Here is a 17096-nt window from a genome sequence, read left to right as displayed (position 1 = left end):
TGCAATTATGGAATTGGGATTCAGCGAACAGTGTTTCAAAGTGTTAACACCAAAAATGTTTGTTTTATACAATACATCATTAAAATATTTATTTTTAATTTGATTCTAAAAAAATCTTATTTATTGTTTATATATGTAACTATTTTTAATATTCTTGTTCTTCGTTATAACCAATGTTATTAAAATCGGTTCGATCATTGACCTAGTCGAGGTACTAGGTCACTGATTCAACCAGTGAATCACTGTTCAACCATATGACCCGGTTATTATATGCAATTTTATAATTTATATTAACAAATTATAAACATACTTAAATATATAAAAATTTCAAAAATTTTAATATAAAAAATAATAAATCACATATTATTATCCAATAAAGGATCAAACAAAATATATGATCGTGATACGGGGCTGTAGGTCCATAAAACGACATCTCTAACTATAAATCAAATCAAAATTTTCTGCATAATGCATAAGTGAGATAATATTAGTGTTGTAAGTACATAATTTATATCAGTCAATAATCAAAAAAAATATTCAAATATATCCATTATGATTTTTTTTTGAAAAAAAATTGGAATTTTTTTTTTAAGATCAGGCCGGGTCACCGGTTAACCGACCGAGTCACCGATTTTCATGAAAATCGGCCGGATCAGATCGGGTCGCATCGGTTCTAATGCATAGCCGGTCCATTACTTCAACCGGACTGGCTATATGAACGGTTTACCGATTCACGGGTAACTTGTTAAGGAGGATAAAATATGATAAATTATGGATGTTATCTTATTATTTATTATTTGATGAGTCAATATTGTATGATAAATTTTTCATGTTGGTTCGTTTAATTCTATTCACAAGAAGATAAGTTATCCCTACGATGAGACAAAGTAAGATAGCAAGTATCAAACATCTCTTATTTTGAATGTAGTCCGCTAGTCTTTTTTTAGGAACTTTGTTGGAAAATTGAGAGTTAGTCTTGCCATTGGCAAGCTATTATCATCATCTATATTACACCGACACTGATACGCAATAGCGGACCTAGAAAAAAAATTTAATGTCTGCACATTTACAATAAAAGAATAAAGAAAAAAATTAAAGAAAATTTTAAATATATTAAAATACAAAAGAATATATAAAAAAAGAAAATTTTAATTTAATATAAAAAAAAAGTAATCAAGAGTCAACTAAACTGTTACAATACAACATTTTGGGTCATCAACAAAAATTACGGGCCTTAATTTAATCTCTTAGGAAAAAAAAATCTACTCGTGATCCCTCAGAATTCAAAAATTGATCCAGATAATCAAAATCATGATCCCCTGAAATTCAAAAAGACCCACATTAATCCCTCAAAAGGACTAAAATGAGTTTATTTTGGAATTTAAAGGGATCACGAGTCAACAATTTTTTAAGAGATTAAATTGGATCCTATAATTTTTGTTAATGACCTAAAATATATTTTATTCTTTTTTTTCAAAAAAATTGTGTGTGCATTTGCACACATTGACACTAACCTAGGTCTGCCACTGCTGATACGGGATACGACACGACACGATATTCCAATGCATTAATTCTAAAAAATATTAGATTTTGACACGTTAGGACACGTTTTGATATTAAATAACATTTTTAATTTATGTAGTATATATTACATTTATTATTCCATAATTTAACAAAAAATAAGCTAAACTTATAATACCAATCAACTTTGCAAAAAAACATAAAATATCTTAAATATTTATATTAAACTCAATAAAATATTAATCGTAATCTAACAAATCTAATAGTTGGAACTAAAAATGCAACGCAACACAACCTTTGAATCCTTTTTTGAGTCTCTACAATGCGTGTTGGAGTGGCAAAGAATGTCGGAATATCGGAGAGTGTCGAAAAGTGTAACAGCCCATTGTGCACCGATGTTGTTAACATTGATTATGATATTAAGTGCAGTTACAATCACAACAGTTTATTTAAAAATACGAGTAAACTTTTTCCTAATTGAAAACAACTATGAAACGTAATGATACCAACTGTGATCGCAACTGAAATCTAAACGCGAAAGTAATATTATAATTGTCTAACTATCATACAATACTTATTTTAAGTTTCTAAAGGGGTGTTTGGTAAAGGCTTTTGATTTGGTTCCCCATCCAGATATAATTGGCATTCAAGGATTCCTTTGTTTGGTAGGCATAATAAAAAATTGTCTCGTGCTTCTCCTTTCCCCATCCTTCAACAATCATGTGCAAAACGGTAGAGAAATCATTGTAGCATTTGACCAATGTAAGTGTGGTATTTCTAAAAAAAGTTGGGCAACCCAAAAAAGATTAAAGAGCGCGTTACCGTATTACCCTTGGTTGTTGTACACGTACATCTCTGAAACTTCGAATATTAACCCCCTCTAACCCTCGACTACTGACCCTCGATTGGTGGTGTATACCAGTTGCTTGCTCAGTTTGGTGGTTTGAGAAACGTACCATCAGTGCTTGCAACTCCCTGCAAAAGAAAATTAAAGTAAGGATATGTTTTGAGAGTGATGTATATCAGTAGACATAAGTCACAGTGAGCCTAATGCCTTTTACCATTTTTTGTCTTTCAATGTCGGTCAAGATAGTCTTACTTTTGTGTGTTTATTATCCGTCGACGCTTACTCACGGATGAGTTTTAATCCATCTTCAGATTCAAAAATTAAATCAGGGGTTGTTTTCAGTATTTCAACACATTTACCCATTATTATTTCACCATTAACCAAACAAAAACTCACAATATTTAATCCAATTTTTCTGGTAAAATTTTTGCCAACCAAACAGGTTTTTTTTACTTTCCTATCTAACTCACTTTCCTACCATATTACTAGTAATTGCATTTACCTAGTAAAAAAAAATATATCCTCTACCAAACGCCCCCTAAGAGGTTCCCATAAACCAACTTAGCATCAAACTCATTTTTACCACTTTCCTAAAATATAGTCCCCTTCAGTTTTCACACACCTGGGTGTTATCTACTCTTTATTAATTTCTTATATTTTAGTAAGTTAAACTAGACTTTTTCACCTTTCCAACAATATATCACACGCCTCATTTGGAATTCTCTAGCTCCAGTTATAACTGTTTGAAGTTAGACAAGCAAAGCTGCTAACCAACTCTCAACATAGCACAAAACATCTCTCACCATTTTTGCGATTCCCAACATTTTACTCAACCAAATGCTCTCACATTTTTACACAGAATACTAGACACCTTGATCTTTAATTTGATATGTCATAAGCCTAATTTGAGTAAGATATGAGGGAGATGTAATTTTTTGAAGAAGGGACCTGAGATAGCCCCTGCACAGGTCCAGTTTGGGCAGTCTTCACTCCCTTCGACCTACAGAATGATATACCACTCTAAATGACTCTAAATTTTGAGAAAACATAGCTGACATCTTAAGCTTAAAAATGGTTATGGCACGTCTCATTTGGACATCTATGGAGGGAAATATGGTCTCCTAATGTTGGCCTAAAAACTGATCATTTCTTAGAAAATTCGACGACATCTCCTTTATTTTATTAACTAATCCCATTTTATCAAAGTGTGTTCTAAACCATCAAATTGTACCTAATTGACAAAGGTGGAACACAAGATTCAACATACTTGGTGCTCTTACAACCTGTTCAGGATGAACATCAATATTGGTTCTCTTTATTCTCAGTGTCTTCTTCCTAAACTATAAATGTTCTATATATATATATATATATATATATATATATATATATATATATATATATATATATATATATATATCTGGTTTAGGTAGTTATGCTGAACGTGGGTGATGGTGGATACCATCGTGTAATCGTGGTAGGCCCCCACCTCCAGTACCCTTACATAGGGTAACTGACCAGCTATTTGGGTAAAAGTCTTCCGGGTTTACTCAGTCGAGTTCTCTGGCTAACGATACCCGAGCATATAAACCCGGAACTTTAAGCCCCCAAGCTCGGAGTTTTATGATCATTTTACTCCGAGTTTAACTCTTAACTTATTTCTTATGATTTCCCTTAATTATTATATACCTATACCCTCATTAAATGCTTTCTGTCTATTCATCTTCTGACTGCCACCCGTCATTTTCTTATTGCCTTGATCTTATAAACGGCTTGACATCTGAGCAGACATGACCTAACGTCAATCATTGCATTTCAAAATTCAAAACGCCATTTGCTTTTCCTCCCTCCTTTATTACCTTTTTGCCTCTAACCGTTCTTCATTTACTCATTTTCCTCTCTTTGTCCTTTCGTGTCTTCGTTCCTCTGAATCTTCCTCCCTTTCTCCCTTTGTATTTCTGGTTCTTTCTTAATTCTTTGAAGTTTCCCTGTAAATTTTGTTGTGACTCTGTTACCGTTGACTGCTACTCTCCTTCAGATTGTACAAGTAAGTTCTTTCTTCTTGATACATGCATTGCTTTCGTATTTCTTGCATACTTGACTATTAACTGTAAAGACTGCTACTTGCATCTTCGAATGTTATCGAGACACACCTTGTATATGACTCGCTAAATTGTTTCGTACCTTCTTCCCCTAAAAAAGACTTTCTTTATACAATATAGCTTCAATACCCATAAGAACCAGTGTGTTACGTGTATCTTCATCTTCTTTAGCGTTCCTTAACTGGCTTTTTAGGTTCTGGACGGATCAGAAATCATAACACCATTTATTTTTTTACTATTCCTTTTAACTTACAATATATCTTCTAAACTAGGTTTTATTGGTACCTTTCCGTCCAGGCCATGCGAGGAATCGCCCCTACCGTTCGCTTCCCCCTTCTCGGTTTGCAATACCTTCTATAGTAGACGGTTTAGAATGGGTTGATGACGAAGCTCTAGGACTTCGTTCTTCTTATGAAAACGATCCGAGTACGCTCCACACCGCCTTACAATCAATACCTCTATTCCATGACTCCATTATCACTTCTTTCCGAGTTGTTGTACCTGGAGAAGAGGAACGTATTTGCTCACCTTCTAGCCAATGTGAGGACCCTTTCTTTTTTTTCCTATAAATGCTTATTTTCCGAGCTCAAAATAACCCCACCTTTCACTGAGTTCCAAATGGACATCTTGAATCATCTGGAAGTCGCTCCCTCTCAACTACACCCTAACAGCTGGTGTTTTTTACATACCTTCGAGATAATTTGTCAATCTTTGGGATTCACTTACTCTTTTCGAGTATTTTTCTGTCTATTTGTCGTGTTCCGGAACGTTATTGATAAAAGATGTACTCGTCATAGTTGGGTTTCTTTAAAAGCTCGTCCCAGGCTGCGTTGGTGTACTATATTCGAGGATAACTGGAAAAATTTTAAAGAAGACTATTTCAAAATTTGTATACCTGAGGCCCTTCCTGCTACTCCTTCTGCCTCTTCTTCTTCTTCCCAATCTGCTCCTCCTTCTGCTTTCTTTCTGGATCAAGACGGAGTTCCTCGATTCCCTCTCAGTTGGAACCGTCATCATTACATGACTTCTGCCAAAGCGTTTTTAACAAACTTAAAGAATCTGAGTACTGAAGAATATGAAACTTATACTTGGTTCAAAAGGCTTGCTTCTAAACTATCCAAGGAAAATATTTCCATCATTCCTCGGTCTATCTTAAATAATAAAGATTCTACTGACTGGGTTTGCCGAAAGCTAAGTAAGTACCTTAAATGATTCTCTTACGTTTTTATGTATACACTCCATTTAACCTTACATCTGCTTTCTTCTGTGTTTGTGCTTTTCAGACAAGTGCATGGATCCTACTTTTTTCGCTCGCCAAAAACAAAAGGCTGCTCGGAAGGAAGATTTGGTTGTTACTGGCGACCCAATCGTGCGCCATGATCACTCGTCAGTTTCTGGCAAGAAAGATCTTTCTCTTACCCGTTCTCCTATGCCGGCCACTTCCGCTACAGGTTTATTCCTGGTAACACTATTAAGATGGACATGGAAATTCCAGTTGATTCTGGCGAGCTTTGTCGTAAAAAACGAGTTCGAATTAATGAAGCTAGCCCTGACCCTTCCACTGACAAGTCTCTGACTCCTCCTACCTCTGTTGTTGCTACCCCTTTTTCTGATCCCCTTTTTAAGAACAAATTAAAACCTTGCTTTACTCCCGGGCTCCGCGAAAAATGGGATAAATTTTCTTTGAACCAACTCATTGCCAAATTTACTGACATTCGGGATCATTCTATCCGAGAAGCCCACTATTATGAAATGACACTCCTGGCTCTAGCTGAACGCCAACAACTTCTCACTAAACTGAAAGATTTACAACTGATGAAGACCAACTTTCAAACGGAGCAAACTCGCCTAGTCCAAAAAGCTGAAGCCGCCGAGTTTGTTGCTCAAGGCCTCCAAATCAAACTCAAAGAGACTGAAGATTTAGGAAAGAAAACGAATGAAGAACTTACTGCTCTCAAATAAGACCATCAGGCGTTGACTGACGAGCACGAAATTTTGACGAAGAACTTTGAAGATTCTGACCTCCGAGTAGCTGAGCTGGAGCTAGAGGTAGACACTTTGAAGAAAAATATCCTAACTTTACAACAGGCTACTGATGACATGGATTCAAAATATGTTGCCTTTGGTCATCAAATTCATGGTTGGGTTGTAGACCAGGTGAAATTTTTTCACCCGGACTCCCTTTTACCTCTCTTAGAAAAAATTGAAACCTTCAACTTTATACAGAATGGGCGACTATGCACTCATGATGAAAAAGGTTATGTTACTGTGCTTGCTGACTGCCCCTTCGGCTATATGGAGTCTAGCCCGGCTTCTGACCATGCTGCCTCTGATGGTGTTCCAAAAGACCCTTGAAGGAGTGGAATGCCACTTTATTTTGTATTCAGTTTTCTTTCCTCTGTAATGACTCCTTATTTTGTACCTTGAACTATCCGTTTATCTGGCATTTGGAACTTTTAACAATCAAATATTACCATCAGTTTTTTTCTTTTCAACTGAATGACTATGTTATTTCAATATTTATTGATGCACTTATTCCTCAGTAAAATTAACTCGTAATCTTATGCTTACGAGGAAATTTCAAATGATTTGAAGTTATCCAATGATTACCAATTTTTCTCATCCCCGAGTAGGAATTGAACGAGTGCCCAAGAAGCCAATTAAGGCAGCAAGAGACTTTGTTTTCCCGTTTTCGAGTAGGAATTAAACGGGTGTCTAAGAGGCCAATTAAAACGGCAAGGGACTTTGCTTTCCCGTTTCCGAGTAGGAATTGAACGGGTTCCCAAGAGGCCAATTAAGGCGGCAATGGACTTTGTTTTCCCGTTACCGAGCAGGAATTGGACGGGTGTCCAAGAGGCCAATTAAGGCGGCAAGAGACTTTGTTTTCCAGTTTCTGAGTAAGAATTGGACGGGTGCCCAAGAGGCCAATTAAGGCGGCAAGGGACTTTGTTTTCCCGTTTCCGAGTAAGAATTGGACGGGTGCCCAAGAGGCCAATTAAGAAGACAAGGGACTTTGTTTTCCTCTTTAATACTCAGTATTGTCGAACTGGCTTTATTGAATTGAAACATTGTTCCTCATAATAAATTCAAATTCACTACACTTGAACGCAAAATAACTTCAATACATAATCTTCCTAAACAAAACACTACCTACTAAATTGAAAACATAATCTTCCTAATACTAATATTAAACTGCAACTTAATTAAAGTCAATAACTTGCCATCCGACTTCCTACTAAATCTTGGTTTCTTCAACTAAAATACCTTTTTAACTTGGCAGCATTCCAATATCGTGGAATTGGTTTTCCATCCAAGTGCTCTATCTGATACGCCCCTGTCCTTGTGGCCAATGTTATCCGGTACGGGCCTTCCCAATTAGCTGCCATTTTTCCATCTCTTGCATTTTTATTCCCCACATCTGCCCGCCTGAGCACCAAATATCCTACTTGGAATGTTCTTTTAACTACGTTCCGATTGTACCTCGTTGCTGCTCGCTGCTTGGACGCCATTTCCACTAATGCTGTTTTCTCTCGTTCTTCTTCTAACAACTGCAAATCAATCTTCATCATTTCATTGTTCTCTTCTTTTCTTTCTTCAGATATTAGCTTTCTTCTCCACGATGGCTCTCCGACTTCTACCGAAAGCATTGCATCAAACCCGTATGTAATCTTGAATGGGGTTTCTTGAATACTAGACTGCACTGAAGTTCTATATCCCCATAACACGTTGTCTAACTCTTCCACCCAGCTTCATTTACAATTCTCTACTCTTCTTTTCAGCCCATTTGTCAATATCTTGTTCGCAGATTCTACCTGCCCGTTCATTTATGGGTGTTCAACAGTTGAAAACTTATGCTTCACTCCCACAATACCAAATTTTTTGTCCATGAACTGTGTCCCATTGTCTGTGATGACTATAGCCGGAATACCAAATCTGCAAACTATTTTACTGATGAAGAACTTCTGGACCTTCCGAGCAGTAATCGTTGCAAGAGGTTCAGCCTCTATCCACTTTGTAAAGTAGTCAGCGGCCACTATCAAATACTTAACTCCTCCGGCTGCTTTGGGAAACGGGCCTAAAAGGTCCATTCCCCATTTAAAGAATGGCCAAGGGGATGAAATTATGAATAACTCCTCTGTAGGAGCCTTGTATATGCTGGAAAACTTCTTACATTGTTCACATCTTCGCACGTGTTTTTTAGCGTCTTCCCCAATTGTCGTCCAGAAATACCCTGCTCGTATAGCTTTTCTTGCTAAGGATTTCCCCCCAAGATGATGCCCAGTAATACCTTCATGTATTTCTTCTAGTACATACTCAGTATTTGGAGCGGCTATACACTTCAACAAAGGCGACTTCATGCCTCTTCTATACAATTGCCCCTCTATTATCACGAACCATGTTGCTCTTCTCCTTAGTTTAACAGCTTCTCTTTGATCTCCGAGCTCCTTTCCTTTTTCTAAAAAATCTTGAATTGGGCTTCTCCAATCTACCTCCTGTATCATCCATACCACACTCGGAGCCTCAACACTCTGTTGTATGATTGTCCTCAAACTTCTTGTGGTTTTTGTACTCGCCAGTTTAGACAAGACATCTACTCGTATATTATCATTCCTCCGAATATGTTCTACTCGGACTTCTTTAAATTGTCCTATCAATTCTTGCACCTTTGACAAGTACTTGATCATGATCTCTCCTCTAGCCTGATACACCCCGCTAACTTGTGAAGTCGCCAATTGCGAGTCACTATATACTACCAGATATTCCGCTCCGAGCTCTTTGGCATAAATTAACCCGGCGATCATTGCCTCATATTCAGCTTGATTGTTGCTAGTGGGAAATTCCAACGTCAACGAGTGCTCTACTGCCACCCCTTCCGGGTTCTCAATAATAATTCCTACACCACTGCCCCTCATGTTGGATGACCCATCTACAAACAACTTCCACCAGCTATTTTCCAAGTCACTTCTGGGATGTGTCATCTCTACTACAAAGTCTGCCAATGTTTGTGCCTTGATCGCCTTACGTGCTTCGAAGATAATACCAAATTCGGATAGCTCTACTGCCCATGCCACCATCCGTCCTGCGAGATCCGGCTTGTGCAACATCTGCTTAATTGGCTGATTTGTTCTCACTATTATTTGATGGCACTGGAAATATTGACGGAGCCTCTTTGCTGTAATTAACAGTGACTTTTTCCACATGCTGATATCTCACTTCTGCTCCTTGCAATACCTTACTTATGAAGTATACCGGTTTCTGCACTCCATTACTTTCTTCTCGGACGAGTACTGAACTTACGGCTTCCTGCGAAACAGATAAATATAAGAACAACAACTCGCCTGACTCCGACTTGCTGAGAATTGGTGGTGATGCTAAGATTTTCTTGAAGTGTTGAAAATCAGCTTCTCACTCCTCCGACCATACAAAATCACAACCTTTCTTGAGCAATTGAAATAACGGCAATGAGACATGTGCTGATTTTGCTAAGAATCTGGATAAAGCCGTTACCCGTCCATTAAGTTTCTGGACGTCTCTAACATTCTCTGGGCTCTTCATTTCCATTACAGCTTTACATCTATCTGGATTGGCTTCAATCCCCCTTTATGTTAAAAGAAAACCCAAAAACTTACCAGCTGGAACTCCAAAAGCACACTTGCTTGGATTTAAACGCATATTATGTTTCCTGACTTGCTCAAAGACTTCCTGTAAGTCCTCCAAATGCTTCTTAGCATCCTCCGACTTCACAATCATATCATCCATGTATACTTCCAACATTCTGCCCATTTGCTCCTTAAACACTTTGTTAATCATTCGCATATACGTTGCTCCTGCATTCTTCAGCCCAAACGGCATCACATTGTAACAGTACACAGCGTTTTCCATGACAAATGTTGTTTTCTCCTGATCTTCCTTCCACAAGGGTATCTGATTATACCCGGAATATGCATCCATAAATGACAATACTTTATACCCGGAAGCCCTATCTACCAACTGATCAATGCTCGGCAGTGGAAATGGGTCTTTAGGACAAACTTTATTCAAATCTGTATAGTCTATGCACATCCTCCATCTCCAATCTGCCTTTCTAATTAATACCGGGATGGCTAACCATGTAGCATATTCTATCTCCCTAATAAACCCTGCTTCTAATAATTCCTTAGTATTTTCTTCTATTGCCTTCCTCCTTTCCGAGCAAAACCTCCTTTTCTTTTGTACTACCGGCTTAGCCCCTGGCATTACCGCTGGTCGATGACAAGACAAGGTCGGGTCCATTCCGAGCATATCAGATGGTTTCCACGCAAAAAGATCTGCATTGTCTTGCAACAACCTTTTTAAACTCACTGCTACCTCCGTCTCCAACTCGGAACCTACTTTAGTAAATTGTTCACAAGATTTCCCTAACTGAACTACCTCAATGGCCCCAGCGGGTTCCGGCCTATCTTCTATATCCTCAGCTCGGGGATCCATTCCTACTACCATTACCCGTTCTTCTTTCTTCTCTTCCTTTCGTACTTGTATTTCCACCTTCTCGTTTTCTTCTTCCTCTGCAACCATTTTTGCTTTCTTACGCTCTTGTCCAATTCGCAAACTCATATTGTAACAACTCCGAGCAACCACTTGATCCGCCCTTACTGTAGCCACGTTGTCATCTTTAGCCACAAACCTCATAGCCAATTGATCTATCGACAAAAAGATCTTAAACTTCTTCATGAATGGTCTTCCCTAAGTAATATTGTAAGTTGAACCCAAATCTACCACTGCAAATGACAAGGTAACTGTTTTATGCATAGGTGCCTTCCTCAAAGTTAACCTCAATGGGATGTACCCCAATGGCTTAATCTTATCTCCTGTGAACGCTAAAAATCAGCTCTGCATGGTTCTAACTGGTCACAATCCAAATCCATCCTTCTGAAAGCATCCCAAAAGATAATGTCCACCGAGCTCTCAGGATCTACTAACATTTTATCGACTCGGTAGTTTGCTAGCAAACCCGAGATAACCAAAGGATCATCATGCTCTGGATCCAATATTTCATCATCCAATTCTTCGAACACTACTTGCCTACCCGTCTTCCTTCTTTCTTCTTTAAAACGCGGTTTCTCAGAAATAGCCATGCACATCTTCAAATGCTTTTTTCTGGCATTACCTGATTCTTCTCCTCCTGCTCGTCCTCCGGCTATAGTGCAAATATGCCCCACCGGAACCTGACTCGAAGATGCTTGCACTTCTACCTTTTGGTTTCCGCTAACCTCTCTATTCCTTCTTCCAGGCGGGCTGCGACTACGTTCTAGTCGCCTATACTTATCTTCCTTACAACCTTCTCCTTCTCCCCTTCTCACATACTTCTGTAACTTCCCTTCTTTAATCAGCCTCTCAATAACATTCTGCAGGTTAAAACAATCATTTGTAAAGTGTCCATACCCCCGATGAAACTCACACCACTTTGTCTTGTCTGCCTGGGCGTAACTTGATCAAATCGGTGTCGGTCTAGGAACATTTCGCATTTTCGTAGACATCACCTCCTTTAGTATCTAGGCTCTGGACGTATTTAATGGTGTGAACTCCCTCTTGTATGCTTCCCTAAATCTTTCTCCAACCGTTCGAGGTCGTCTTTCTTCAAACTGTCCTCCCCCTGCAGGCTTGTCGGGCCTCTTAAATGTAGCTTCTCTGAAACCTTGTTCAATTTGCTTTTGAGAAGATTTAAATTCTTCCAGATCAATATACTTCTGAATCCTTTCCATTAAATCTTCTTTTGTAGCCGGACCTTTTTTTGCCAACGAATCTGCCAACCCGCCAGGCTGTAACCCGGTGGTAAATAACAACAAATACGTCTGATTCTCTAGCCCCTTCACTTGCCTAGCTTCTGCTTGAAATCGTTCGTAATACTCTCTCACCTTTTCTCCCGGCTTTTGTCTTACTCCACACAAATTGTGTGTGGTTTTGGGCAGGGGTCCACAATGGGCAAACTGTTGTATAAACCTAAGAGACAGCTCCGACCAACTGTCAATGGAGTTGACTGGCAAAGTCGTAAACCATTCTAACGCCTGCTTCCTCAGAAAAACTGGAAATGTCTGACATAACAACAAATCTGATTCTCCACACAATGACATTGCCGCTCGAAAAACTGTTACGAACTCCTTTGGATCTGAGCTTCCGTCATAAGCCTTCATATCATTTGGCTGTTTGAACCAAGTCGGAATTGGCTCCGCCCTCAATCTCCAAGTTAAAGGGGTCCCTGAAGGCTCCTGACTAATAGGCTGTACAGGAATCCCCTGTTGAGTCTGCGTTTATTGTGGTGGTCCTCCAGGCTGCTCGTTCCATCCTAGTCCTTCTTGTCTCATCATTTGTCCTTCATAATATCGAGGACCATAATTCTCTGCTTGTTGTCGTCCTCCTCTCCGAGCTTGGTCTTCTGATACGTAATAATAGTTGTCTTCCTCACGTGGGAAGTCGCCTCTATAATAGGAATACCGTCTTTCTCCATCCGTCCTTCTTCTAACTTCTTCATATCGTCTCGGATCTCGCCCTTGCTCTTCGGGGTGAGTGTAATAATGACGACTTGCCTGTCGTTGCTCATTCTCTCATTGTTCCCAACGGGGTTATTCATCATTCTCTTCCTGATACGGCCGATCTCTTCCAGCCTCCCGAGCATTTGCTTCATAAGCCTCCTCTTCTATCATCTGACTTACTCCTCGTCTCCCACCTTGATAATTCCTCCACTCCAAAAAGCTTCTTGATATTTGAGATACTTGACCTCTTCAGACTTCTGTTCTCCGATTCTCCATCTCAGTTGGAGGCGACAATGGAATATAACTGGGAAGGGGAGATACAGAACCTCTCCTCCTGTCCCTGCTTTGTGGCATGTTTCCCACAAGTGGTTTCTCTTCTGAATGTTGCCTCCCTCTTCCTCCTTATTGATGTTGTATGTTCCTTATCTCCTCCACCAACTGAATTAAAGCTTCTCCAATTGTATCTAAAGATCGACTCCTTCCACTGGATCTAAAGGAATCTTCTTCCCCTCTGTTTCCTTCATCTTCCATCCCTCGCTCATCATGGTTTTGGCTTGCCATAACCCAAGAAAATGCGTAGGAATAACTTTACCTTTTCCCACAGACGGCGCCAAATGTTCAGGATGAACATCAATATTGGTTCTCTTTGTTCTTAGTGTCTGCTTCCTAAACTATAAATGTTCTATATATATATATATCTGGTTTAGGTAGTTATGTTGAACGTGGGTGATGGTGGATACCATCGTGTAATCGTGGTAGGCCCCCACCTCCAGTACCCATACATAGGGTAACTGACCAACTATTCGGGTAAAAGTCTTCCGGGTTTACTTAGTCGAGTTCCTTGGCTAACGATACCCGAGCATATAAACCCGGAACACAACCCACAACACATTTGCATCATTTCTTTGATTAGTTCAACACTTAGTCATTAAACCATTTTGATACTCATTTCAATCACATGATTCAATTGCATGCATTTATCGATTTGAATAACATAATAACCTAAAACAGACCTATTACCCTTCCATCACATACATACTTCATTAATTTACACAAGATCCATAATTCTTTAATGACATTTATCCAATACCAAATATAACTACTAATCAAAATGCTCCAAACACAATAATTACATAACCACTAGACTTAGCCAAAATACAACATGAACAACAAAAGGCATGGTATACATCACTCATGCAATATATATGTTCATGGTCTAAGTCTAGCGTGTCAAATAAATCCCAAAATGCAAAATGGAATATATCATCATGGTGCACCCAACATGCATGCTTTCCTCATCCTCAACCTGTGGGCCTCTTGCCAACTCTGGCACCGCTACATCCACTTGAATCATAGCCTCATGACGCAGGGTGAGATATAGGAATATATCTCAGTAACCCAAAGGTTCTGGAGGATCACTCCGCCCAATGGCTCACTCAGTTATAAAATGACAATAACATAACTATAATCATATCATACATATCACACGGCCCAATGGCCTACGACATACAACATATAAAATGATCTTTTTTAATTCAAATCAATCTCCAATATCATGTACCCATGTATTAGGACTTAGGCTGAGTTTTTATGGGTTCAAAACATGTCAAAGCACTACTCATCCAATTTTGAGGGACATAAAAATTAGTGAAAACTTTGAAAAGACATAACTTTTTGTTCGGTCATTTGAATTAGGTACTTTTTTCATTTTGAGTGACTTTTTAAGATTTATACGATGAAAAATCCAGTGGTCCAACAATTTTTGAAAAAAGAAAAAGCTTTTTTTAGGGGTTTCAATAAAATTTACATTTATGTGTAATAAATTCAAGTTTAAAGTTGCATATAGAAAAATAACATGAGAATCACATTTTTCTGACATTAATAGCATTTCTCCAATACTATATTAGCTAGTTTCCACTATACTCCTATTTTGACTTTCCTTTTCTTTTGGTAGTTTCAGCAGTATTGCTTGCTATTATTTTGACATGTGAACCCACAAAGATTCATCTTTTTTTGTTTTGGTAGATACAAAGTTTCATCTTAAGTCCAATTACATATATACATGATACTAATAATTGATTTGAATCAAAAGGGATTGAGTTTTGCAATTAAGACAACTCACTAGATTGATTCACTCGAATTAATGATCCTAGGACAAATGGGATTGTAAAGTGTGTGTTGTTGGTGAGACTGGTTAAACATGATCAAATTAGATTAGATTGATAAATAATTTTGAAATGGTAGTAAATTGATAAATAATTTTAATTTATAATTATTTTGGTCAATAAACCTAAAAACTGTGTTAAAGTATCACATAAGATAGATATTTTTGCAGCATGATACAATTCATGATTGCCTCGAATTAATATATAAAATTCAAATTATTCCATATTCAAATTTTATGCATGTCATCATTTCAACGTTTCACATAACAACTGCCTTTGTATTTATATCATCAACTCTCTCTCTCTCTCTATTATTATTATTATTATTGAAATGATGAATAAAAAAACTTGAAAATATAATAATGATAACTTTATAGGTTTACTTTTCTGGGGTTATTCCACTCTTACATGTGTCCCATCACTTTTATATGTGTGCAGAAAAAATATTAATTTTTAACTTATGAGAAAAATGTGTATCATTTGAATGATGTAAAATTATGTCATTTTTGTTATAAAAAAAAAAAAAATTATGTCATTTTAAGTAAGAGGAAGAGATAAATAAAGGAGGAGAGAGAGTGAACAAAAAAAATATAAAAGTGTGGATCCCACCTCTTTGTGAGATTGAAATGATATAAGTTGTGTCATTTATAAGGACAAACATTTTTTCCTTAACTTTTATATATATATATAGGGATAGGATATTGTGACACCCAAGTTATGTTACACCCATGTTATATATATATTTATTTTTTTCCTTTTTGGTAACTATATATGAACATTTTATAAGTTACGTATACTTGCATCACATGCTCCTGTGTAATTACGAACATGGATGCAGTCTCACATCCATCGTAGACGGTGAGGCCCATTGCAACAATTCGTCAGCGACCCTTGAAATTCAAACATTTGCGTTCGTGATCAAACATCATGCACCAAGATAGTATAGTATGGGCTGGATTTGGAATGCGGAGTCCAGTTCCTATGATTTTGATGCAACGTACTGCACAATAAGCCCACTAAAAACCCATGGGTCCTGCTTGATCTGCATGAATTGGACAAATAGTTGATGATGTAAGGTTACCAGGATCATTAAGCCCAAAAAATGTTGTCCTATGTTCTAATTTGTTCCTAGGCCACTTTATTTTTTAACCAAAATAAAAAAGACATCAAGGCTTAATTTCTCCATTTAGCACCTTCATGTAATCAGACCTACTTAAGCCCATCCAAAATATTTTGGAGTTCTTGCAAAGTAAATTACTCACTTCTGTATAAATTCAATTTTGATATACTGTCTATTTAAAAAAATGCATTTATATTTAATAATAGGGAGTATTATTAATTTCTACAGACGTGGCAGAAATATTTCCACAGACATAAAAAAATATTTTCTCTCAAAGCATTCATTTTTATTTCATCAAAATATTATCTCTCATCTTTCATTGCGCATGTGGCAACCGCAAAAATAATACTCCCTTAATAATATGTTGTTGTTTTTTGTTTTTTTTTTTTTGATATCAGAAAGAGGCAAAGTCCCAAGAAAAAAAACAGAAATAAACAAAACACTATGACAAACAGAAAATTAAAAACTCAAACTAGCCAGGATCAACAACTATGCAATGGGTTGTTCCCTGGAGATCTAACTTAAATAAGGGTATTAAGTCTTCAGGCATAATATGATAATATTGGAGACCGAAAGTACATTGTACGGAGGACTTGGCTTGCCAGTTAGCACACTCATTTGCTTTTTTAGAGATGTGCTTTAGAGCCACTATCCATTCTTAGTCAATAAGAAAATCAACCCGCCCTGCACCTTTCTCCCTGGTCTATGAAGGAGTAAGTGGCTAAGGTAAATGGATTAGGTGGTAATGGAGACATGGATGAGAAAAACAAATGGATGGAGTAGTCACTTAATTGTGAAAATCGAAAGCTGAAAGAGAAGGACACGCCCAATTAA

At 37.6% G+C, this 17096-nt stretch overlaps 2 protein-coding genes across 2 annotated transcripts; both read right to left on the bottom strand.

Moving 5' to 3' along the window:
- Window positions 1-8291: 8291 nt before the first annotated feature.
- LOC133311711 (uncharacterized) lies at window positions 8292-9542 on the bottom strand. Its single transcript, XM_061512805.1, has one exon. It carries the CDS (start codon window positions 9540-9542, stop codon window positions 8292-8294), a length of 1251 nt encoding a protein of 416 aa, XP_061368789.1.
- A 1782-nt stretch (window positions 9543-11324) lies between these two features.
- Window positions 11325-12638, bottom strand: LOC133311701 (uncharacterized). Its single transcript, XM_061512794.1, has 2 exons — window positions 12066-12638; window positions 11325-11852 (listed from the first exon to the last, which is right to left on the bottom strand). Exons 1-2 carry the CDS (start codon window positions 12636-12638, stop codon window positions 11325-11327), a joined length of 1101 nt encoding a protein of 366 aa, XP_061368778.1.
- Window positions 12639-17096: the final 4458 nt, after the last annotated feature.

The sequence above is a fragment of the Gastrolobium bilobum genome, unplaced genomic scaffold (assembly GCF_033153095.1).
Source record: "Gastrolobium bilobum isolate Gb01-03AN ecotype WA unplaced genomic scaffold, APGP_CSIRO_Gbil_v1 utg10314, whole genome shotgun sequence".
Classification (NCBI taxonomy): Eukaryota; Viridiplantae; Streptophyta; class Magnoliopsida; order Fabales; family Fabaceae; genus Gastrolobium; species Gastrolobium bilobum.
This window is presented reverse-complemented; position numbering and strand designations above follow the sequence as displayed.

What these genes read in the sequence shown, in the direction of transcription:
- LOC133311711 (XM_061512805.1), bottom strand. Translation starts at nt 9,542, where the DNA reads ATGGTGGCATGGGCAGTAGAGCTATCCGAATTTGGTATTATCTTCGAA.
- LOC133311701 (XM_061512794.1), bottom strand. Translation starts at nt 12,638, where the DNA reads ATGAAGGCTTATGACGGAAGCTCAGATCCAAAGGAGTTCGTAACAGTT. An exon ending in AAGAAAGACGACCTCGAACG is followed by an intron (nt 11,853 to 12,065) that starts GTTGGAGAAAGA and finishes TTTAACCTGCAG; the next exon opens with AATGTTATTGAGAGGCTGAT.